The 17,192-nt window shown below is 35.3% G+C and overlaps 1 protein-coding gene across 1 annotated transcript in view; it reads left to right on the top strand.

Moving 5' to 3' along the window:
• Nucleotides 1-3,693: 3,693 nt before the first annotated feature.
• The window catches only part of DTD1 (D-aminoacyl-tRNA deacylase 1), a 131,992-nt gene continuing 118,493 nt past the window's right edge, over nucleotides 3,694-17,192 (top strand). The window contains exons 1-2 of the mRNA XM_012540124.2: nucleotides 3,694-3,922; nucleotides 16,749-16,839. Of these exons, the coding sequence (XP_012395578.1) occupies nucleotides 3,880-3,922; nucleotides 16,749-16,839 (134 nt within the window). The 5' untranslated portion in view covers nucleotides 3,694-3,879. The remainder of the gene's footprint in view (nucleotides 3,923-16,748; nucleotides 16,840-17,192) is intronic.

Here is a 17,192-nt window from a genome sequence, read left to right as displayed (position 1 = left end):
TATCCTCTCTCTCCTTGCCTTTGCACTGGGTGTCCCTCGGAACTTTCTTCTCCATCTCACAAACACTGTCTGAGATCAAGTACCACCTTCTGCACATTCTTGATCCAACAACTTGTGTCCTTAACTACCCTGTATTTATTTTTTATATGTTTTATAACCTCCTTGAGAGCAAGGATCGTTTCTTAAACTCAGTGCCTTTGAAACATTTTTCAATGTACATAAGGAAATTCAAAAGAAAGCATAGCTAAATAGTGTAGTTATGAAAGTAATAGGCAGAATTATATACGTTGTATTTATATAGTGCTTTAAGATTTACAAATTGCTTTATAATTGCTGTTTTATAACAAAACAACTTTGAGAAGATAACTCAGTAGTTTCTTCCTGACTTAAAAAAGTTCAGACCTTTGTTCCTTACACCTATCATATGTGTTGTATGAGCTCTGGTCCCACTCTATCAGGACCAGGTTTGATACAGATCCCTTCAGAGTTCCATAACAGATTTGTCTTTGCTACCACAGGTTTTAGCTCCTATGATTTATATTCCCTACATTTATTAGGGGCCAGTGATTAGCACCTCAATTTCATTTAAACATGAATTTATTTAATATGCATTTCACATAGACATATATGTAACATTTTAAAAATCAAGTGGTCTGGAATAAAGATTTAGTTTCATAGAGAATAATCTTTTTGTATTCTGCTGGGTATATAGAAATGTTCCCTTTTTTGAGTAATTTAGTTAATTTAAAAAATATTCAATAGCCAATTCAAGACTGAAGATCAAGAGAAATCTGTTAATCTTGGTATTTATGGAGGTAATAATGGGTTCTTTATAGATTTTTGTTTAGGAGCATAATTTAAGCTAAATGGGAAAGCATTTGAAACTTTTAAGTATCTTTGTACTTCATGGTTTTGAAACCTCCAGCCTTTACTTTCATCCAGACTGAAGGCTCCAGATTTGTAATCCAAGGTTCTGATTGGTGAGCATTTCACTTTCCCTTGCTCATTATCAGATCCCTCACTACTTGTGGTCATTTCCATCCTGGGAATGGCATTTACCAATCCTCCCCTATATCAATGATCAACATCTCAATCAATTACTTTACTTTATTCACCATCATGTCCCAACCTCCTTGTCTGAAACATTATACCTCTATCCAAAGTGTGCTGTTTTTTCCTAGTAGATTGTAAGCTTCTTGAAGGCAGGAACTGACTTGATTGTGTTTGTATCCCCTGAAATTAGCAGTGCTTGGCACATACTAAGTCCATAATAAATCTATTTTCTATTCATTTTTTCCCTATAAGATGCTGATAGCCTTGACATACTTTATCTTACTGGTATTAACCTCCCTCCCAGAGTCATTAAATGAAATATTCTTATTTACAGATGGCAAAATAGAAATAATAGTTCAGTTAAGAAAATACTGTTACAGAATTAGGCTGACTTGTTTCATAGGGTTGATCATTTAGTAACTTAAAACAAGTTATTGTATTCACTTTTGCCTTTTTTTGTTCCTTTTGTTCTTGCCTTTTCTAATTTTTTTCATAAAATTTTTATTCATTTTGAACTTAAAGACAAAAAAGGAACATTTCCATGTACACAGCACAATATAAAGAATTCTCTATAATATGAATTTAAATTTCAGTTTATTTTTTTTTTTGAAAAATGATATAAGTACTACAATTTGGTTTCAAAGCTGTTATGCTTTTTAATGCCTCCTAACTTTTCTTTTATTCTCTGTGCACTTTCAAATATATTTTCCCTCCCTTCCCATCCAACTTTAGAGATGGCTACCAAAAGATACAAATTAGTATGGAAGATGTATAATTTACCAGTTCTTTCTTTAGAGGTAGATAGCATCTTTCTTCATAGGAAGTAGTTGATTTGAGTATTTTTAGTACTTAATCACTCAAATAAAAAAAAAAATAATATTGCTTTTACTGTGCACAATGTTCTTTTGCAAGTCTTCCCATGTTTTTCTTAAATCAATGAGCTCATTTCTTATAACAGAAATATTCCATCACAATCATGTACAATCTGTTTAGCTATCTTCCACCTGACATCTTTGAAATTTCCATTTCTTTTCCACCACAAGGAGAGCAGCTATAAATATTTTAGAATGTTTTCTTTTTTCCTTAACCATTTTGGAGAACAGAACTAACAGTAGGATTGCTGGGTCAAAAGGTATAGGCAATTATCAAAATGGTTGGCTCAGTTCACAGTTTCACCAATAGTAATTTTCTTCCCCCTCCATCTATTCTTAATTCTTTCTCTCCAAATTTTAGTGATCCTTTCCAACTTTTTGTGAAGTGAAGACACCTAAGGATTTCCAAAGTGAAAGAGACAAGTGGGACCGAATGATTAATGTTACTGGGTTTTTTTTTCCCCAGGATATAGACTTTCTTGCTTATACAGTTTAATTGTGCAACTGCACAGTATAGGAAATAAAATTGCAACATGAACTTTCTTTGTCACTAATCTACTTTCAGTTGTCACCTCTAGCCTGCTTCCAATTAGCTTGCCCAGAATAATCAGTGGCTTCCCCAATATTGAGTGATATCTTGAATTTCATCAGGAAATCCCAAGAAGCAGCCAAAGGAAGTAGTCTTCAATTAATGCTGTTTTCATTAATTGAAATTCTTATTGATTTATAACTCAGATTAGATCTGATTTCCCTGAATGAAGCTTCTAAATAAGCTTATTTCGTTTAAACTGCTTAACCTATTACTAATCTATGCTTCTTTGAATAGAATTGGTTAAATTGTCCTCATGGATGACAAAATGACAAATTCAGAACTGAAAGGAAAATCAGCCATGTAATCTCACCAATATCTGAAGAAAAACCATAGGGATCACAGATTTAGGTTTGGAGAGTTCTTAGAAGTTATCTAGTTTAACCCTCCCATTTTACAGATGAGGAAATTGAGGGCCACAAGTTACATGTTTTGCCCCGAGTCACATGAGCAATGGCTTTTGTGAGGAGACCATGGTCTGTAGTTTGGAGACCGTCTCTCTCTGCATCTATCTAATTTTTCTTGAATCTTCTTCCAGAGAAGATTTTTATGAGACCAAGTCTTTGTTTTTAATATATATTTTCCCAATATCAAGCCCAAATTGGACTCTTTCCAAGTTCTATATATTTCTTTCAGTTCTGGCATGTGCTAAACAGAACAAATTTGTTTTCCATAGGACAGCCCTTCAAATATTTGAAGATGGGAATATTTGAGTCACCCAAATTTCGATGACTTGTTGAAAAGGCCCTGTTTTTTTGTTGTTTGTTTTTGTCAGACAAGTCTTAAAGCCAAAGTGTGGAGGGCTTATGTTTTTAGTAGGTGACCTAAACCCCAAACTTTTATTTTAAAAAAATCATTCACAAAATACTATACCCATACATTTACTTTGCTGCTGTTCTTCATCTTTTCCACGTTGATGACCTAAGTAGGTCACCCCAACGATACTAGCGAAATCACAGTTGTTTGAAATAATCGGTGTTGCATTAACTGTATGAGCCAGGCGCTCTCCGCCAGTCCTGCGTTCTCTCGCTCCCAGCGCTGCGACTGGGGCTTGCTCCGAGCCTCCCCGCGCCACCCCCCAACGGAACGGGGATTGAGCTCAGCCCGCCTCTTGCCAGGCAGGTGAGCGCCGCACCTGAGGACGGACGCGGGCGCTACCGCTGCCGGGGGTGGCCCCTAGAGGGCGGCAGGGGCCGCCGAGACGCCGGCGCAGCGTGGGCCGATGGGGAGGACTCGCTAGGGAGACGGAGGAGGAGGAGGAACAGGAGGAGGTGGAGGTGTAGAGTGAGGAGAGGGGAGCGGGCCAGGTGCCATTGCCGCCTCCCTTGTCCCTGTTTGGGCCGCCCTCGGTGGGACGGAGCCGCCATGAAGGCCATCATCCAACGCGTCACGCGGGCCAGCGTCACAGGTCAGTGCGGGGCCGGCCAAGGCCTGTCTCCTCCGCTCGGACCCCGGGCCCCGGCGGGGTGGGGCGGCGTTGGGGCCCCCGGGCGCCGGCGCGCTCCTCCCGCCGAGCTCATTTCGGCCCGAGAGAGGGGTTTGCCTCCCGGGAGAGACTCGCCAGCCCCGCCCGGGCCACCCTTGCTTTGCCGGGGCAGGAGGCGACCGGGGCTCTTGGTGGACTCCTGGAGCAGTACTGACCCTCCGGCGTGGCGTCTGGCGGGACTCGGTCGAGATCACCCCCACCTTGAGGAGAAAACCCCCTCACAAAGAGAGGGACCCTCCCCAGAGAGAGTGAGAGCCCGAGAGCATCCCTGTCTGGGGACCGCCATCCATAGAGAACCCACCGTTGCCCAGAAAGAGACCGTCCTTACGGGGCGGCCACTTTCTCGTGTCATCAGTTGGGCACTTGACCTCTCCTTCCTGTAGACTCTGAGAGTAGGGACGACTTCTCCTTCCTTCGTAACCCCGGCGCTTGGAGCCGTGTTGGGCTGGTAGCATGGGCCGCGATCTCCAGGGGTCGGAAAGGGGGCCCAGCCGCCCAACAGCCGGACCCGCAGCCCCTCCCCCAGTCCCTTTTACACCCGCCCCGGGTGTTTGCTCCATTTTTGTGCCGGAAACCCTCTATGAAGGAGGCTCCCCACACCTCCTTTTCTTAGTTCTAAGAGTATCCCAGCCTTTTCACTTAGTGGCCTGTTTGATAAATTGTGAAGTCAGTCTCATAGAAAACAGCTCTCAGTCGCACATACTTTCTGCTCTCTGGCAGCTTCCATTGTGAAGGTAGGGCAAGGAAGGAGAGACAGCATGTACATTTGTGGGGATATACGCGCATCCGTATGCAAAAGTGCACGCACACACATGTAACACACTTAAAAATACATGTAAGCTCTACCCTACATGTCGTACGTATGATATTATGTGTAATGCTATACACATAGGTGCATATAAAGACCTACATACGCAATACATGGCAGTTTGGGAAGGAGGCATGGCAGCATCTGTAGAAGGTGGTGTTGGGTTGAGTGTTGGAGCAAGTCATAGTTTCCTAGAGACAGAAAAATGAGATGGGGGTGTATTCCAGGCTTTGGGGTCAGGAGGGCGCAAGGGCCAGGAGGCCTTGTGTGCAGTACAGTGAGTAAGCCAGCCCGACTGACCTATAATGTGTGGAGAATAGTCAAGGGTAAGAACACGGGGAAAGTTAGATTGAGAAGGCACCCAAGTGCCCAACAAGATTTAGGAGGTAATAGAGAACCAACTGAGTTTATTGAGAGGGAGACATAGTTACAACCCTAAATCAACTTTAGGCAGTGAGCGGAGGACAGGTTCATAGGTAAAGATGAGATTGGGAGACCAGTGTTCATGTGAGAGGGGATGAAGGTCCGACCTGGGGTGGAGACTGAGTGAGTGTAGGGGAGGGGAATGATGTGTAGATAGAAGCAAGACCTGGAAACTTCCTGAATCTGTGGAGTGAGGAAGTGAAGATACCATTGAAGTTAAGGATCTGGGTGACTGGAAGCCTGGTAGTCCCCTCTACAAGAATAGATATATTTTTTTTTGGGGGGGAGGAGTTTTTTTTTTTTTTTTTTTTTTTTTTTTTTAAGATATGTGTTATGAAATATCCATGGGGCATCCAATTATGGAATGACAAATGATCTATCAAAGTATCAAACTACTTTGATGGATACTGGGTTTTACAAAGAAAACAAAACACATTTTTGGTTTTTTTTTTTTTTTTCAAATAAAAGAACATATTTCTAATACCAAAAAAATCAAGACATTGAAATGTCTTTTAGGGAATTCATTGTTTGGGACTAGCACTCTGGAGAGACACTGGGACTTTGGATATAGACATGGAAACTATCTGCCTACAGAATAAAAATTGAACCTATCAGAGCTGATAAAGCGATTAAGTGATAGACTATACAGAAGAAAGAACAGCCATGTTTGTTCTCACATACTGTATAAAATAAGATTAGCTTGGAAAGTAACCCTAGAATAATTTCACTTTAAAAGAAACAGAACTATAGAAAAACCATAACATGAATAAGAATCAAAGTTCTGAATACTATCCGAATTGATTTCTTTTACCCATTTCTATAGCCCAAACCAAAAAACAACCATTTTTGTGCCATTTCCCAATTAACAAACAACTCTGTTACTATCTGCCATTCGCGGACCTGACAAAAGTATTAGTAAAATTTCAGTAAGGTTTGGAAATTGTGCCCTTGTGCGTGACTATTATACGCTTCAAAAGGTTAACTAAAACACATGTAATTTCACTTATTAAAAAGTGAATTTTTTGGTATTAGAAATATGTTCTTTTATTTGAAAAAAAAAATACCAAAAATGTGTTTTGTTTTCTTTGTAAAACCCAGTATCCATCAAAGTACTTTGATACTTTTTGATAGATCATTTGTCATTCCATAAGTTTGGGTACCTTTCTTTAATACATATTACGATTTTTCCTTGCATTCTTATTTTATGAACATCTTTTTCATGTTTACACATACATCCTCCATGGAATACCTATTCAATGTAAACTAACTCTAATTCTATTTCTTATAAATGCATGTTTGTTGACACATTTAAGAAAAAAAAAATTTGCTGTCACATCCCAGTGACTCTTACTCCCCATTCTATGCAATGTCATTTCTAACATTCTCTCAGTACAAGTTTGATGTAGGGATGAAAATGAGGCACTTGCAAATCATTAAATGGTTATGTAACAAAAGGAGATTACTAGACTTTGACATGGCAAGAAAGTACAATGAGGAAACAATAGCGCTTAACTTCTCTGTACATTACTCCCCCTTATATGTGGAAATGCAAAACAAGTCTAGTCATTAGGGCAGGCTAATGGTGAACATGACTTAAATGGAAAGATAATTCATTTTTACAGGGAAGGAAAAGGGGTCTGGATGGATTCCATGTTGTAGGGGAAAAGCAGCTTGGGAAAACATGGCTAATTAGGTCCTGAGACAACTTTGTCTTTGTTTTGTGATGATTAAAAAGGTTCAAGAGATATAGTTTCTAGGTAATTTAATTATTTTATTAATAAATCCAATACGTTATTAATGAAAGGATAATCATTTGGCCGTCAGACCAAAGACAATCATGGTAGACTATGCTTAGGGGTTTGATGTTCTTTTAGAACCGGAGTTGCAATCAACTCTGATTGGTTAACACAATGGGAGGATGGTTCTAGTGACATCATGTCACCCCTGGAGAGTCATCTCTTTATCCTGACTCCCTAGTTTTGGGCAATCTAATCAAAGAATTTACCCCCACTCAAACTAGAGTAGAACCCAGTTGTTTTTTTTTTTTAAATCTTGGATTAAATTCTTTATAAAATTGCGTGGAGTCTTGACCATGATTGAGGAGTATTAATTTAAAATGATTATTTGTGATGTCTTGCAAGACGCTGAATTTTTTATTTTTTGAATTCAGAACATTAGAAGGGAAGTACTCTGGATCTCTCTAAATAATTGGTTATTAATAATCATTTCTCTCAGTTTAAAAAAAGTAATCCATGTCACAGGAAAGGAGTCTTGGATACATTGTGGGAAAACTGTTATATAATTAATGCTGTTATTCTCCTATAGAGAGCCCTGCCTTGTAACAGATAAGTATAATTAAGCAGAATGAGCCACCAAGTGTTGGCCATGTTAGACAATACATACATACATATATGTATATATATATATATATATATAATATAATAATTATATATCAATATATCTCATAATAATTACATATAATAACAATGATATATGTCATTATGTATATTATGTGTTATATATATATATATCAATATATCTCATTCTACAACTAGTCTTTCACTTTTTTCTGACAGAGAGGGCTCTTGTCAATCTTCTAGAGTCAAAATGATCAGATGTAATTTTCAGTGTTGTTTTTCTTTATATTAGTCATTTTGTAAATTGTTTTTCTGGTTCTGTATCTTTGTTCTTCATCTGGTCATAGATATTTCCTCAGATTTCTTTTAATTCTTAATACTTGTATTTTCTTAGAGCACAATAATATTCTATTACATTCACATACTACAGTTTGTTCCTCAGTTGGTGGTCATTCATTTTGATCTCACTCCCCAAAATGCTGCTAAAAATCTTTGACTTCCTTGGAGTTTGTACATAGTAGTTGTATTGCTGAATCAAAGGATGTGGAGAATTTAATGGAGTAATTTCAGAATTGTTTTCTGGGATGGTTAGACCAGTTTACAACTCAGCCAACGGTGTAATCATGGTTGATTTTTTCAAAACACCTCTAACATAATCCATTTACATCTTTTGTTATCTTTGCCAGTAGGATGACTATAAGGCAAAACCAGTTAATTTATTTTTAGTAATTTAAAGCTTTGCTTTGTATCAGAGATAATTTGTATTTATCTAAGAACTACATGTTCATATCCTTTGACCACTTGTCTTTTGGGAAAATATTTTTGTTATATGTATTTAAGCATTTCCCATGTATTTTGAATATCAGATCTTTATATTTTCTGGAAAGACTCCTTAAATTAGCAGTTTCTTTTATTCTAGCTACATTAATACTGTTTGTTTAGAAACATTTAAATTTTGTATGTCTAAAAACAGCCTGTTTTATAATTACCTTGATTAGTTAAAAATTCTCTGCCTAGAAAACCACCTATTTGAGTGAAAATGGATGCCTGACTTGAATTAGTACATATGGAATATTACCGTCAGGAAAACATGAATTTGAATCTTGCCTCAGATATATCTGTTACTGAGAGTGAAGAGTTGAGGATGGTATCTAAGTAGTGCATCTGAGGAACTGGGAGGTGGATGTTGCTTGCTGTGTGCAGGGGCCATGTGCTAAGTGCCAAGAGTCCTAGATCTCAAGAACTGGTAATAATAGCTAACATTTATCTGGCATTGTAAGATTTGTATGGGGCTTTACAAATATCTCATTAGGCCCTTATAACAATCCCAAGAGTGAGGTAAATAAAAAGTAATTTTAGCAGGAAGAGAACTAATAACTAGAGTGAATAGCACAGGTGTGGTATAGGAAGTGGTTCCTGAGTTATGTTTTGAAGGAAGTTCTAGATTCTAAGAGATGGAAGAAGGAAGAAGTGTTATAACAGAGCTCCCAAATCAAGGAGAAAATATTTCAAGCAGCCAAAAAGAAACTATTCAAATATGGTGCCATAATCAGGATAATACAAGATTTGGCAGCTTTTACATTAAAAGATAGGAGGGCTTGGAGTAGGATATTCAAGAAGGCAAAGTGCTAGGATTACAATGAAGAATCACCTACCCAGCAAAATTTAGTATAATCCTTCAAGAAAAACAAAAGGGATATTCAGTTTGTTTGAAAGTCTGGTAGGTGCAAATTTGTCTATTTGTGGGAGAAATCAGGAGAGCTTGAAATTTACCGGCTTATTCCATTATCTTTCCAGAATCCCCCCATAATTTAGTTTTTGATAAACCCAAAGATCCAAACTTTTGGGACTCATTATTTGACAAAACCTTCTGGGAAATTTGGAAAGCAATATAGCAGAAACCAGATATAGACCAATATTACACTACATACCACAATAAGGTCAAAATGGGATTTAGATATAAAAGGTGATACAATAAGTCAATTAGGAAGGCATAGAATAGTTTATCTGTCAAATCTATGGATAAGGGAAGGATTTAGAATCAAACAAGATATAGAGAGCATTATAAAATATAAAATGAATAATTTTGATTATACCAAATTAAAAAGTTTTTGCACAAAGAAACTAATGTAACCAAAATTAGAAAGAAAACAAAAATAATTTTTTTAAGCAGGTATCTCTGTTCAATCTCAAATATATACAGAACTGAGTTATTTACATTCCACAAAATGACTGATATGAAAATTTTTCACATGATTGAACATGTATAATCTTATGTCAGATTGCTTATCATCTTGTGGAGAGGGGAGGAAGAGAGGAATAGAATTTGAAACTTAAAACTTTTAAAAAAAGTTAAAATTTGTTTTTACAAGTAATTGGGGGAAAATAAAATATTAAAAATTGTCAGTTCCAAAGATAAAAAACCTTATCAGTTTCTAATATTGAATCATTTGATAATTCTAATGTAGCTGTGGGTGTTGAGGAGATAGGGGCAACTCCTTTAGGTGTAGTTGAAAAGTTGTATCATGATAAAAGTTGCTCCCTAGGTTATGGCTGTGGGGTAGGATAGCAGGTTAAAAGCATGTCAGGTGGCTGGAGGCAGGGCCTGCTGTTATTCTCGGGTTCTTGGATTTATGTGCCAGTCAGTGGTGATTAGGCTCGGCATAAATGGTGGGCCCCTTTTCTGCAGGGTATACTGCTCTTGATGATAACTCTAGAGGCTGGGGTAGAAGTTGGATGGTGGTGGTAAGGGAGGGAGTATTGCTACTGCTGGAGCTCTTGGACTCCATGGGAGTCTGATGAGAGGTGATGATAGTGGTTTGACTCACTTGGTGTATGCTGCCTCCTCTCAATGGTTTGCTCCATTGAAGGAGTAGTAAGAACCCTGCCTCAGAATTGAGTAAGGGACGGGTCAATTCTTCAAAAGTCCCCACAGCTGCGAATCATTTAAGAAATTACAAATCAGCCTTTGCTGACCCAGATGTTGCTTGTGAATTGGGAATGAAATAAATTAGAGGGAAGAGGAGGGAGGTCAGAGAAATGCAACTGTCTCTCAGTCTCTTTATCATCATGAGATCTTTATCATCCTCTTACATAAAGGTATCTTTTGTTGGTCAGAATTGTATTCCAAGCAGCCACTAGCAGATTGTTCCCATAACAAAGAAGGAGTGAGAAAAGTATGTTTAAGTAAACTTAAAGAAGTAATTTAAATCTGAAGTTAATTTTGATCATATTTGAGATTATTCCAATGTTGGCTTTGCATTTTTGAGGATTGTTGTAATAGTCGTGTTTCTTGCTTTTATGAAATTCCTGATGTGCAAAAAAAGAATATTTTCTGTTTTTCTTTGTGTGCAAAAAAATATTTTCTGTTTTTCTATGTATACAAAAATTTGCAAGGAAAAAATAGAAATGAAATAATATACTTAAATCCAAGCTAATAATATAATATCTAAGATGTTTCCTTTGAACTATTTTTGGTTATTTTTGGGTTTTGATCTGATACCACAGTAATTACAAAAATATTTAAGAAATAGATTAGCAAAATGATTGTACATTATAAAAATAGGTTTTTTTTTAAAAAAAGGTTTTAGTGATAGAGATACAAGACTAATTACATAAATTATAACTGGGGTAAGATTGAATTAAATTTAAATGGAAAGGGATTTGAGTTTTCCATCACAATTAGTTTGTCCTTACTACAAAGAACATCCATGAATGATTTTTTTATTTCATATACTAAAATGTCATTCTTTGATTCTTTTGTGATTATCAAAGAAGAGAGAGTATAAGAGATTTTACACATAACAATGTAATATAGACAGGAGAGGGTGCCAGATTTAGAATCAGGAAGACATGAATTTGATTCCCATCTCCTGTACTTACTAGATTTAAGACCATAGGCACATCACTTAAATTTTCCGAGCTTCGGTTTCATCACTTACATAAATGAAGATAATAATACTTGTACTAACAATAATACTTGATATTGTAAAGATCAAAGCATGTGATAGTATTAGTCATAGTTATAATGATGATTAGATCACCTTTCATCTTAGTTATTGCAATAGTCTTTAATTTTTTTTCTGTCTCAAATTTCTCCTTTCTCTAAGCCATCTTCTATGTCATTGCCAAGGTGATTTTCTTTAAATTTAGGCATTACTATGTCATTCCTTTCTTTGATAAATTAAAAAAAAATTTTTTTGCTCTTTATTTTTTCTTATTACAGCTTTTTATTTTCAAAACATTCAGGGATAATTTTTCAACATTAACCCTTGCAAAACCTTCTGTTCCAATTTTTTTCCTCCTTTATCCCCACCCCCTACCTTAGATGGCAATAATGCAATATTTGTTAAACATGTTGAAAAACATATGTTAAATCTAAAATATGTATACATATTTATACAATTATCGTGCTGCACAAGAAAACTCAGATCAAAAAGGGAAAAAATGAGAAAGAAAATGAAATGCAAGCAAACAAAAAGTGAAAATGCTATATTGTGATCCACACTCAGTTCCCACAGTTCTCTCTCTGGGTGCAGATGGCTTTTGTTATTACAAGTCCATTGGAACTGGCCTAAATTGTCTAGTTGTTGAAAAGAGCCATGTCCTTCAGAATTGATCATTGTATAATCTTGCCGTTATCATGTACAATGATCTCCTGGTTCTGCTCACTTCAGTTCATTTAATTCTCTCCAAGCCTGTCTGTATTCATCCTGCTAGTCGTTTCTTACAGAACAATAATATTCCATAACATTCATATATCGTAACTTATTCAGCCATTCTTCAATTGATGGGCATCCATTCAGTTTCCTGTTTCTTGCCACTACAAAGAGGGCTGCCACAAACATTTTTGCACATGTGGGTCCCTTTCCCTCTTTTAACATCTTTTTGGGATTTAAGCCCAGTAGAAACACTGCTGGGTCAAAGGATATGCACCCTTGATAAATTTCTAATAACTTCTTAGTACTAAATCAAATCCCTAGATCAAATATATTAAAAAACAAAACAAAACAATAATAAAATCAACTTCTTTAGTTACTAATGCTCTTTACAGTCTGATCCCAACTTATCTTTTCAATATAACTAAATATATCTATTCCATGAAGAATATAGTCCAGACAAACTGCCAACTTTCTGTTGTTCATTTCTGATTCTCTGTTTCACAACCCAGTGTATTTGTACTTGTTCCTCTTTCCTTGAATGAACTCTCCTTACCTCTGTTTCTCAAATTCCCTAGTTTCTTTCAAAGCTCAGTTCAGATATAATTGTTTTCAATGGAGGAATGACTCTTGTTCTTATGACTTTAAGTAAATCAGTTCCCTAAGTATTTTAGAAATGAAATCTTTAACAGAAAAACTTGTCACAAAGACTTTTATTTCCATTTACATGCTTCCCTTTTAAATTTAGATATAATGCTTTTGCTTGTATAAAACTTTTAAATTTTATGTAATAAAAATGTATATTTTACTTACTGTGATCCTCTCATTCTTGCTTGGTCATGGAAATCTTTATTCATAGATCCATAGAAAGGTAATTTCTTTCATGCATCCTTTATTTGTTCATTATGTCATGCTCTAAGTTATGAACCCATAAATGTTTATTTTGGTGTGCAGTTTAAGATGTTGTTGTATACCTAGTTTCTGCCAGATTGCTTTCCACTTTTTATCAAGAATGAATTTTTGTCTCAAAACAATTTGAACTATTGGGGATTGTTGGTATTATTAAACATTAGTTTGATGTCATCATTTTCTTCTATTTGTTTGTATGCCATAGCTGTTACATTGATCAATTGCTCTACATCTTACCCTAATCCAATTTTTTTGTTTGGGTGATTATTTCTTTATGATATACTTTGAGATCTGATACTTCTAGGTTCTCTTATTTTTACTTTTTTTGGGGGGAGGGGATAATTAATTCCCTTGAGATTCTTGACTTTTTGTTCAAGAAGTATTTTTCAATATCAATTCTCTGGGATTAAGAGTTCATTATAATTCATCAGTTTATGGATTCCCTTTCAGTTAGTCAGCAAATGTAAAGTACCTAATATGAGAAGGCAAAGAAAGGCAAAAAACAATTTTTGCTCACACTCTGTCTCAGAAATCTGAGACATTAATTTAACTATATTATCAATATAGTTAAAACATAACAGTATGCTCTTTAGGTACTTTTAGAAGGTTGATGGAAATGTTTTGGGAACATTTATACATTTATTCTTCTCAAGAATAGACTTTAATTTTGGAAATTTGGAAAAATTGGAAATAAATTTTTCCAAGATGATTTCTTAATTTTAATTTTAATAATATTCTTTTTAAAAATAATTATAACTTTTTATTGACAGTACATATTCATGGGTAATTTTTTACAACATTATCCCTTGCACTCACTTCTGTTCTGATTTTTCCCTTCCCTCCCTTTTCCCCCTCCCTTAGATGGCAGGCAGTCTTATACATGTTAAATATGTTATAGTATATCCTAGATACAATATATGTGTGCAGAACTGAATAGTTCTCTTGTTGCACAGGATTAATTGGATTCAGAAGGTAAAAATAACCTGGGAAGAAAAACAAAAATGCAAACAGTTTATACCCATTTCCCAGTGTTCCTTCTGTGGGTATAGCTGATTCTGTCCATCATTGATCAGTTGGAATGGAATTAGATCTTTTCTTTGTCGAAGATATCCACTTCCATCGGAATACATCCTCATACAGTATTGTTGTTGAAGTGTATAATGATCTCCTGGTTCTGCTCATTTCACTTAGCATCAGTTCATGGAAGTCTCGCCAGTCCTCTCTGTATTCATCCTGCTGGTCATTTCTTATAGAACAATAATATTCCATAACATTCATATACCACAATTTACCAAACCATTTTCCAATTTATGGGCATCCATTCATTTTCCAGTTTCTAGCCACTACAAACAGGGCTGCCACAAACATTTTGGCACATATAGGTCCCTTTCCCTTCTTGAATATTTCTTTGGGATATAAGTTTGATAACTTTTTGGGCATAATTCCAGATTGTTCTCCAGAATATTTGGATTCGTTCACAACTCCACCAACAATGCATCAGTGTCCCAGTTTTCCTGCATCCCCTCCAACATTCATCATTATTTTTTCCTGTCATCTTAGCCAATCTGACAGGTGTGTAGTGGTACCTCAGAGTTGTCTTAATTTGCATTTCTCTGATCAGTAGTGATTTGGAACACTCTTTCATATGAGTGGTAATAGTTTCAATTTCATCATCTGAAAATTGTCTGTTCATATCCTTTGACCATTTATCAATTGGAGAATGGCTTGATTTCTTGTAAATTAGAATCAATTCTCTATATATTTTGGAAATGAGGCCTTTATCAGAACCTTTAACTGTAAAAATGTTTTCCCAGTTTGTTGCTTCCCTTCTAATCTTGTTTACATTAGTTTTGTTTTGTATAGAAGCTTTTTAATTTGATGTAATCAAAATTTTCTATTTTGTGATCAATAATGATCTTTAGTTCTTTTTTGGTCACAAATTCCTTCCTCCTCCACAAGTCTGAGAGGTAAACTATCCTATGTTCCTCTAATTTATTTATGATCTCGTTCTTTATGCCTAAATCATGGACCCATTTTGATCTTATCTTGGTATATGGTGTTAAGTATGGGTCCAATAATATTCTTTAAAAATTATTTCAAGACCATACAAAATTATTTCAAAGTTATTTAGTTTCTACTCTCTAATGATGAGGACTATGCCACAGGTATTGGATGATCTACATTATTGTGCATGTAGTAATCACTCATTATGCATAGAATTGATTAATTGATAAATTGAGATTCTCTTGCTAGCTAGTTTTAGTTCATTTGAACTAGGGCTTCTCTGAGACATTTTAGTGCTATGATCATGTACTTGAATAAAATCATTCACATTTTCGTTTTTTTTCCTTCTTAAATTCTATACTGTTTGTCTTCTTTTTCTTTAAATTCTTTATATTTGTCATGTCTTACAATTCAATAATGTTAAATTTTATTTGACAAAATACCTAGTTCAGCTATTCCCTACATGTTGGAAATCTATTTTGTTTCCATTTCTTTGTTATACAAATGATGATGCTATGATTTAAGAGATTGATCTGTGTAGATATATTTGATATAGAGGTGTAGATATATGTACACATAAGTATAGATGTGTTATGTATATAGGTGTACATATACATATGCACAACTCTAAAGGCCAGAATCAAGAAGACTGAGTTCAAATCTAGCCTCAGACATTTACTAGTTCTATGACTCTAGACAAGTCTTATAATTTCTTGTTTGCCTCAGTTTCCTCAGTTGTAAAATGGAGATAATAACCACCCCTACCTTACAGGGTTATATTCAGAAAATAGAATATATTTGTAAAGTGATAAGCACTTTGAGATATATATATATATAGAAATATATATATATGATATATACTTAGCACAGTGCGTTGGAAAGTAGGTGTTATATAAATATCTATTTCCTTTCCCTCTTTTTTCTTTATCCAGTTGTGTGTGTACATATGAATATGTCCCTATTCATATATAGAATATATTATGTGTAAGTTGATGCATATATGTGGGCATCCTTTCTTTTGTTATTTATCTTCTTGGAAAATAATGGAAGCTACATTTTAGAAGGTATAGTCTTTTTAGAGGAGTGAGAACAAGATGTTGACTGAATTTGAAGCCCTACTTCCTAATGATTTGTCAAAGGAATTAGATGTGTTTGTTCTGTTATGGGAGTTTCATTTAATGCCTTCTATTTGCTAACTCTTTTCTGAAGAGAAGAATATTATGACTTTTTAAAAAATTTAATCCAATGATGTCCCTAAGGTATAGCTCTTATCAGTTTTGAAATAGAAAAATGCAGCTTCAGAAATTTTTCTAGATGATTTACCTTATGCTTTGATTTGTAATTCATCATTCTTTTCAAATAGTTAGCACTTTCTCCAGATATGAAATAGGAATGAAAAGTACATCAGTTGATTATTTCTTTAGCTCCTACTATTTTGTATTGTATTCTTATAGTGCTTTAAGAATTATGGGAAGTGGAAAGTTTTTTTTTAAAAGAACATTCTTTTATAATTGTTACTTATAACCATAACATTTAATACTTGTTCCTTAATTTCACTGTAATTTATTTATTTACTTTTTTTTTTCTAGTTGGAGAGGAGCAGATAAGTGCCATTGGACGGGGCATTTGTGTGTTGCTGGGTATTTCTATGGAAGATACACAGAAAGAACTGGAACACATGTAAGACGTGGGCTCAATTTAAATTAGTGTTCTCTAAAAGATATTCATTATAACTATACATGGAGCTTCCATAGCTTTGTCTTAATAAAGTGAGTCACAATCAATTATTGTCTCTGTATGGTATAACTTACCCATTTTATAGATGAGGATACTGATATAATTTGGATTACATAGTATCTCCCTCAGTAACTTAGTAGCAAAAGTGGTAGCATCCCTCTTCACAATTCTGTCCTTTTTTGACTTCACAGTTTCCAGTGAACTTTATTAATCTAAAGATAACCTTCTCTTTTCTACTTAGACTACATCTATTAGTTTTAACTTGGGATTTTCTGCTTTCATCTAGGGCTCTTATA

The sequence above is a fragment of the Sarcophilus harrisii genome, chromosome 2, assembly GCF_902635505.1.
Source record: "Sarcophilus harrisii chromosome 2, mSarHar1.11, whole genome shotgun sequence".
NCBI lineage: Eukaryota > Metazoa > Chordata > Mammalia > Dasyuromorphia > Dasyuridae > Sarcophilus > Sarcophilus harrisii.
This window is presented reverse-complemented; position numbering and strand designations above follow the sequence as displayed.